Source organism: Acanthaster planci, linkage group LG12 (genome assembly GCF_054643075.1).
Source record: "Acanthaster planci isolate LZ-2023a linkage group LG12, COTS_SCS, whole genome shotgun sequence".
Classification (NCBI taxonomy): domain Eukaryota; kingdom Metazoa; phylum Echinodermata; class Asteroidea; order Valvatida; family Acanthasteridae; genus Acanthaster; species Acanthaster planci.
This window is the reverse complement of record NC_141788.1, coordinates 15804642-15813588: the sequence shown is the minus strand read 5'-3', so window position 1 is coordinate 15813588 and position 8947 is coordinate 15804642. Positions and strand designations below refer to the sequence as shown.

At 44.9% G+C, this 8947-nt stretch overlaps 1 protein-coding gene across 1 annotated transcript; it reads left to right on the top strand.

The window, feature by feature from the left end:
- The first annotated feature begins 2745 nt into the window (after nucleotides 1-2745).
- Nucleotides 2746-7467, top strand: LOC110978471 (uncharacterized). The gene is made up of 2 exons (XM_087144577.1): nucleotides 2746-4931; nucleotides 5672-7467. Exons 1-2 carry the CDS (start codon nucleotides 3060-3062, stop codon nucleotides 5951-5953), a joined length of 2154 nt encoding a protein of 717 aa, XP_087000703.1. The 5' UTR covers nucleotides 2746-3059; the 3' UTR covers nucleotides 5954-7467.
- Nucleotides 7468-8947: the final 1480 nt, after the last annotated feature.

Genomic DNA, 8947 nt, shown 5'->3' with positions numbered 1-8947 from the left:
TTGGGTCTGGTCCCCAGAGTGATAGAGGTGAAAATCTTCGGGTAATCCGCATTGTGGGACCGTAACCAGTCACACAGCGTCCTCCCATTGATTGGTTACTTTGGTGAAATCCGTGCACTGATCTCTGCCATGTATCTTGACATAGGGGAAATCGTCGCTTGGAAAGCGTGAAGGTTTCCTATTGGGAGTGCTATCTACCGTTTTGTACGCAGGCATGTTGCCGTCATGTGCTTCGAGGTTTTCATAAAACGGACAGCGCACCGTACCGACGTATAACCATTCGTCTGTGGTGCCACAGGATGGGCCTGTATCAAGCCTTGTTGATGTTTGCCAGATTTTTTCCGATCGTAAGCGGCGGCGGTTTGATCCGTAAGTATCCATTTGCTCAGAAATCTCGCCATGTCGGGATATGGATGTCGTAATCTGCAGCCCTCATATTTTTGTGATGATAATCGGGAACCGAACCTGCCGCTTTTAAGCGGTTGCTGAGCGCTGAAAGTTGACTGCATCCCAGTGTTGTAATCGAGACCTTTATGTCCGAGACCGAGACCAAGGCATCCGAGACCAAGACCGAGACCAGTTCTTTCAAGACCGAGACCAGAACTTCGAGACCGAAACTTTTTCAGTTCGAGACCGAGACCAAGATGACCGAGACCGATACCTTGCACAACATATACAATATATAGGCCTACACGTAGTTCATTGATGGAAAACGTGGTGGACAATTGGCATTAAACGGCAAAATAAAGTGCAAATTTTACATGTAAATCACACATATTCAATATTCCATGAAAGAGTTTTATTTGAACTCTGGGAAAAAACACAGTTATTTTGACCATGAAGGCATGGACTGCCGATGCTATAGAATTTTGTATAGAGTATACGGCATAATCGTACATGAAACATGTACATGTACAGAGTTTTTGTGTTCCATATGTATAGAAAAATTAACGTGGGCGGGCCATGTCCAAATGTTTAAAAAGGCAAAACGTGGGGTCTGGGTTGCTCGGACTATGCCAAAAGGTGTGCATGAGTTCAGTTTATGAGTTATACTCTGTAATGATCAATGGACAGGCTAGAAGGGTCACACAACATCGTGGGCAGTTCCCTATTAAAAGTACATGTACATGTATGCACACACAAATGACGTATGTGAAAGAGGTACTGCACGCAGGGTACCAGTGCTCCGGGCTGAGAATATGCATTAGTCTCCATTCCAGCTTTGATTTCATTCTTTATCGTGAATACCATGTCGTACATGTTCCAAGCATACATGCGGAATTGCGTGCAGTTCGGAACTAGACTCATTCGGAGGTAAACTTGCGCTGCAAGTAGCACTGCTATACACATGTACATAATTATGTGTGCTGTATGTACCGTATGATCCGGGTACGTTATTTTGCCGCAGCCGAGCGTGAATTGTTGTCGCACATTTTCTGCATTTCTGCCATGGTCTCGGCAGGTCTCGGGTGGGAGACCCGAGACCTCGGCATCCAAGACCGAGACCAAGACTGAGACCAACCCTCCCGAGACCGAGACTCTTGTAGGCCGAGACCAAGACCGAGACCGAGACCTCAAAAAAAGGTCTCGAGACGGTCTCGAGATCGGCCCGAGACCAGGTCTCGAGACCTCCAACACTGCTGCATCCGTTCAGTTATGCGTGCAAACTTTGATCTTCAGATTAGTGGCATTTGTGTCCCGGAAATTTGAACATAATACGCAAGAAAGGAATGTACACAGAGAGAGAGATAATACAGTTTAACGTGTACCTTTTTAGCGCTTACCAAAAATTTACAGGTGTCGCTTTAAAAGAGGACGAATTCAAACCAGAAACGATGTTGCACACGTTAAATGTGGGAAGAGTTATCCTTGTTGAATTTCCATATGGTAGGTTTAATTTCAGATTAAAAATGTCCGCGCGCTAATTTTCTGTTCACCGTGTCAGTCTTTCTCTCTGCAGCAAGGTCACCTTTTCTTAAATTCCCAAATTCTTAGTGACCTGTTTCATCTTAGTGGTCAAATTGTATGATGCTTATTTGGGAATCGTTCGGTTAACATCGATTTTAAATTGAAAGTAAAAAAAATGGATTACATTCATTATTCCTGTTGTCAGCAACACTGGCGTCCCCAAATGTAGGTTTCCCCCAGTGTTGCCAACTTGCCACAGTAATCTGAGATGATTAGGAAAACTTGTAAATCATTTCTGATCGTTAAGGTTCACAAAATTTATCTCAACACAGTGGATGTAACACCAACACGAGACAACAAAAATTGAATGGGAAAATTATATTCATCTCAAAAGTGTTTCTTATGTCCTTTCGAAATTTTACGTTTTTAAACGTCTCTGGATTTTTGAAGGGTGACATTTGGACATTATTTTGGTTGCGCCTGCTAAGCTACGCGACCTGATAGCGGGTGCAAACTCAGCAAAGTGTGTTATAAAAATGTTTACCAAAAAAAAGCCAATTATCTGGACGTTACTCAGCACGTCATTAGTCTCAGCACTGTTCCGATTGTCGGCTTTGTTTGTTTTTTGGTACCGTAATTAATACTTGTAACACACTTTACAGTTGGAGGGCGTAATGTTTGCTGATGGTTAATATCCACTTGTGGGCCACGCGACTTAAGAGGCAAACGAATGAGTAAATTTGTCCTGTCATTTTGCGCGCTGAGTCTTTTCTGTCCGAGTTTAATTAAAGCGAATTGTAGCGGCAGAAAAAACGCCTGATTAAACTCTAGAAAAATTAAATCACATTTCAGTGGTGACACCGAAGGAACGACCGGAAACAAGTCCAGATATCCTTGATGCCCTCTGTTGTTCACCGGCATGTTCGACGTGCCCTGGACCTCAAGGCAAGGCAGTGGATCGTATCCGAACGAAGATAGGCCCCCTTTGCAAATGTGATTCGCTCTGTGTCAGTTATGGGGACTGCTGCCCCGGCTATTCTGATCGATGCCTGTTCGGTATTGGAGACCGCTCAACGCCCTGGGATGAGCTTGAATGTGTTAGGACGTCGAACGCGTTGACCCAATTATACAAGGATAAATACGGTTTCTACATGGTATCAAAATGCCCGTGGTCGAAGGATTGGGGAGCGTATAACGAGCTCTGTCGAGCTAATCGCTCAAACTTTACAAAGATCGCTGTTCGAGAGGTCAATGACATTATGGGGATGCTGCCAGTTGCAAGCAAGATAACGGGATTGCACTACAAAAACATTCACTGCGCGCTGTGCAATGGAGTGCCGGCAGACAGTCTGGTTCCTTGGGTTGCCCGCTCCGACGAACGCGTGGAAAGTGAAAGTGAAGAGCACATTCGGTTCTGGTTTGAACCCCCTGATGCGCCCTCTCTCGGCAATATAACTTACCCTCGAGATTGCAGCACTGGTGTCGATGTATCCGATGCTGATTCACAAAACAGTTCCGTGGCCCAGAGGTGTTCTGAATGGACAAACGTGTTGGACAGCGATATGTGTCTAACCTGCTCACGAATTGCAGATACGCCCAGGTGTTACCTTCCTCCCTCGTCTTGGTTTGATGTTGATGTGCCATCGTTCAAAATTCCATTCAACTTTCCATCATTCGTTCAAAACACTGTGCAACCCTATCCCTGCCCTGACAGTTTTTCCTTTGACCCAGATCAGCGGAAGTGCGCTCGCAACGCCGACTCGATAGGCATGACCCGATCGACCAAAGAATTGCTCTGTTTGCCACTCCATTCCGAACTCCGTTTGGTCTGGTTACGCTTGCAGTTCTCATCCCTTCTCGGGCCATCCCCACTAGAGGTCATACACCAAGACGTCAGGTCGGCTTTCCGCGAAACTTTTGCCGCTGCTGACCCTTGCGTGGAAACCGATTCCTTGCTTCATCGTCGCTGGAGCTGGCTAATACCAACCGAAGAGAGCGGAGCTATCTCCTTTAAGGTTCAGCTCACTCTCAACGCATCCACTGAACATTTACTTGGCGCCACAGCAGAAGATCTCTTAGCAAACCTTGGAGTGAATCGGTCTTACCTCGCGTCGGCGATAGAGTATATGTTACCGTGCGGTAAATACGCCATAGAGCAATGTGACCCCGAGTCTGGTTTAACTGAAGTTCAGGATGATGACATCACACTGTCTAACGGTACCTTAATTTTGAACATGACGAAAAAAGAGCTCCAATTCAGCACATTGTTGAAGAAAGTGGGTTATGATTTAAAGAAATCAGAAGGTGGAAATGTTGTTTCTGAGACAATTCAATTGTTCATCTGCAACATTAAAGGTCACACCAAGTCCGGACAGGCACAACAGTTGCTGTATCTAATTGGCACCGTGGTTTCATTGGTGGGACTTCTGCTGACGTTTATCACTTACGCCATCTTGCCTGGACTTCGCACGGTCCCCGGCCTGGGCACTATGAATCTGATAGCGGCGACGTTTATGGCTCAGCTGGGACTGCTGGTAGCCGGCCAAGCAGCGAGCATCGTCCATCCCGTATTGTGTACTGCTTTGGCGGCGTTCCTACATTATGTTTGGTTGGCATCGTTCTCCTGGACCTCGTGTCTCGCTTTGGGTTTGAGTCAAGCGTTTGGCAGCCCGATCGGCATGAAGCGGCAACAACGAAGCAGGGTGTCCACCGCGAAACTAAACGCCCTCTATGGCTGGGGAACACCTGGGCTCATCGTGGCCGCCTGCTTGGCCGTCCACTTCGCTGGTCACCAGAGCGGGGCTCTGTTGGTTTACGGCGGGGATATAACGTGCTGGATTCATCCTAAGAAGGCTAATCTGGTTGTCTTCGGGGTACCAGTGATGTTGTCCCTCATGGCCAATATTGGTATGTTTGCTAGGGCTGTGAGAGGGGTTCGAGCGTCCAAGGCGACTACGAAGTGCTTGAAAGCAGACGTCTCCTTCGCTCAACGTGCCAGACAGGAAATGGTCATTTATGTCAAGGTGAGAACGCGGTGTTCATTACTTTCTCGCATCCACATCCACGAAACTTACCCCCCGGTAGTATTTAAGGCAAATTCTACCAACATCTTTATGCAAATGCTATGAATTTGAGGGATAATTCCAAATTTTATTCAAGTTCCAAATTTACTCCGTCTTTGCTGTCTCTGTAGAAAGTACTGTATTTTATTCGACGTGACCCTTTGGTTGGATTGTTGTAAAGGTTATGAGGCTCAAATAAAAAGAATTCCCCTCAAGAGTTTCTAGGTCGAATCTTGCCGACAGCTTGTATCACAAGTGGGACAAGACAGTGGGTTTTGAGTCTGCTTTATAAAAATCCCTGCTGTGGCAAGGAGTGAAATGTTTGCCCCAAAGGGAAATAATGTCAAATACATTTATGTAGATTTGATTATGAGATCTAAATGACTGTCGATTTGACTATGCCTCGATAACAAAATGTGAACGAGGACAGTGGCGCACCCGGAGAGGTGGCTCGAGGAGGTTTCACCCACAGAGAAGTTTTCAATTTCCTAGAATACGAAGACACAGTAGACATCTTGATGATAAAAGCTATAGATATCTCAGTCCCCTATGGCCAAACGGGGAGGAGAGCATGAGCTACTGTTGGGGATAAATTCTGCTCCGAACGCTCCCTCGACAAACCCTGGGTGCGCCGCTCAGTGAACAAAAACGCTACAGAGACGGCGCCGGTGCATAGTGTCCATTTTTCCTCTCCGTTTCAGGTCTCCTTGTTGATGGGTTTCTCGTGGTTGTGGGCACTTCTCGGTTCGTTCACCAACATCGACGCCTTCTGGTTCGTCTTCATCATCTTCAATTCCTTCCAGGGCGCCTACATCTTCGTGGCTTTCGTCTGCAACTCCAGGGTGCTGCGTATACTCCGGGCGAGGCTCCGCGGTAGTAGACTTGACCAACCACGAGCTGTCCGTAAGACGACCCGACGGGAACGGAACGGAAGGCGAATGCCGTCTTCGTCCAATAAGACTCGCAGTTCGAATGGTTCGTAATATCCTAGCTTGTTGCAAGAACTCATGGCTGTCCCATTGTACACAATCATGGGAGCGTGGTTGTAGACATCGCGCACACGTTGTACACAAGGAGGGAGGGAGCGGTTCGAAAAAATGCGTTTAATAATAAATTTGTTTTTAACAAATTATCCTGGACTCACTTTTTCCATGTTATACCTTTCAACAATTGAAAATCGGCACAACACATTACCTTTCACTTATACCGTATGTATCTAACTAGTATCAGTGCCTTTTATCTGATAAGTCAAAGAGCAGTGAGGAACAAGGCTTGTTCCCCGACGTATCATTAATATTGCAGGTAGGTAGCTGTTACCGTAAAGATAGAGTATGACGTAGTGCGTAGGACGCCTCCATCTATTTTGAGATACAGCGCGCACACATCCGTTTGTTTTATTAAACAGTAAACATAAATTGGAAATCTTTGCGTAAAATAATAAACAGGGGAATTGAGAAGCTTAATCTAATTGTAATGCATATGTAAGGGAATCTGTAAAGAAAAGCTATTTCTATGCAGGAACCCCCTCGCGAATGCTGACTACTTGGAGATCAACGAATAGGATTGGTATATTTCAGCCAATTTCGGAAACTTTAGGGAACAGAGTCACGTGATTATGGTGGCTACTGGACCTAAGACATATCTCGAACTAGTCGGTACCTCAAGACCAGACTGAATATGGAAACACTGCGAGTTGTGCCATGCGAACGGGGAGGGTCTAAAAACGTCAGCATTTTGTGGTACCTATAGGGACAGCCCATATACATTGATAAAGGCTTTTCTGTGTCTGTATGTATAAAACATTTGCATTATGAAGTATAAAATTTTCTGCATTAATTTGCTGACGAAACATCAATGTTCCTTTCCTGCGATGGCTCATGTCCTCAACCCCAGTTTCATAGAAAATCATAAATGTTCCACCGGAACAGCAGCAAGAATTGTCAGGCGTCATTTCCCGGCCGTATTCAGGAATACTGATGGCAGTAGTGTAATTGAATAGAATGTTGACCAAGATTCAAACGACATCACTGTATCATTTATTTCTGATGATGTTCTCAAAACGTCAAGATTGTGGTTTTAAACGGCGTCATGGCTTAGCTCACTTTACACGTTGTACACAGTTAACTTTCACATGGGGACATGTGCATAGTTCTGAAACAACAAACAAACTTGTGCTCTCATCCTGTGCATGATAACATTGATAGCATCAACAGCTTCTGTTCGCATTCCAGAGTAATTTCCAATCAAATTCTCTTTCATATCCTTATTTGTGTGATTGGCAGATATGAAATATGTAATATTTTCTTTGATGTGCATGCTGGTTATTGTTATACTGTCTTGTAGAATGATTAAGAAGGCTTGTCATATTTGTATCACATCATTGACATTTAATATACTGTGTGCCAGTTTAGTGCTTAATATACGGAAATAGGTATTCAGTTTTGACTTGAAAGCCGACTTGATCCAACAATAACACTGAACAGCTGCAGAAATCCCACTGCGAGAAAATGAGAATATTTTCCTTCAAATTTTTTAATGCATGGGAGAGATCGGAGACGGACTGTCTCACTAACAGGATTTATTTCCGAACCAGTATATTCAACGCAGACCTTTTGGTTGCCGTTTATGTTATTTGAAACCATTGTGTTCAACACCCATGGGCAATGCGAGGGGGTCAAGGGAAGATGCCCCCCCCCAAAAAAAAGGGGGGCTTAGATAGTAAAGGGGAAAGGAGGGGCAAACAGAGGAGCGAATGGGGGAAAGATACGAAAAATAATGATAATCAGCAATTTGCTTGAAAAAAATCTCAAAACTGATTCCTCTCCCACTGATAGTTGTTAACTGGTCCGCAATAGATGATTGCTTTGCCCCCCCCCCCGAAACTCCTGGCAGCGCCCATATCTACTCCCGCGTTTATTACATCGGGTCACGAGTACAGATTGTACTAACTACATTACTATTTTTCGCGGGGGAGGGGGCGGAATTTGGAATCTTTAATGAGGGACGAGGCTACACTGAGGTGGTTTTTATACATTTCTAGAAGGAGAGGCAATCAAATTGAATATAAAGTCGCCTTTCTCTCATTATTTGAACCAAATTTACTGGGGTGCATTATTCTCCGTTGTTCCCTCAGGTTTGCCAGTAAGGTGAAAGTACTTTTTGCTAGCAAAAAGCGAGATAGCAGGTAATATCACCTACGTGATTGGGACCACGTATGCTTACCTTTCACTTGGTTAATTGATATCCGACGATATCACCTTCAAGTCCTGTGTAAAGGGAGCTAGACCGAAAGTGGTGGTTGACTGAGAGAGTAAACGACGAAAACGCGTTGCATCGGTCCCAGTCTTGAGTGCGATGTATTCATTTAGCACGCCTGCTGCATGACGTATCCAGCGTGCAAGTGGGACATGGCAGACGACTCGATCTCTGGGCCGACGTTTTACCTTTTGCAAAAGTGGAAGCCATGGCGGTTGCGACACATCAGAAGAGAGGTAGCGGCCGTTCAGGCTACCAACCATAGCAAAATGAGAACCAGCGAGATACAAACCAGTTTTCGTTGGCAAACTACTTGCACCGTTGTTAACCTGCATTCTGCACGTCATTGAGAAATATTTAATTAAGCAACAGAAAGTGTTGAGCAGTTAAGTTTTTTGTGATTGGAATGATGAGAGACGTATGCTCATTCACCTTTCAAACTGCATCAACACCCCTAAAACCTTTCAGACAACAACGATTAATGAGAAATTACATTTTCTTGCGCTAAATCTTAGGGGAAAGGGCCGTGTATCCTCAGCCGAAAATTCGGCTTGCAATATAAAACGGAAAAAATAATTAGGGAACAGTGAATTACCCCTACCACTGATCCCTACGTCAATTTGTGATATGCTTGTAACCTTGCATTGAAACACAACATTCATGAGCCAGGAACCTGTTCTAAATGTTGAAATGTAGCCGCATGGATTTTTGGGACCCGATCG

What these genes read in the sequence shown, in the direction of transcription:
- LOC110978471 (XM_087144577.1), top strand. Translation starts at nt 3,060, where the DNA reads ATGGTATCAAAATGCCCGTGGTCGAAGGATTGGGGAGCGTATAACGAG. An exon ending in AAATGGTCATTTATGTCAAG is followed by an intron (nt 4,932 to 5,671) that starts GTGAGAACGCGG and finishes TCTCCGTTTCAG; the next exon opens with GTCTCCTTGTTGATGGGTTT.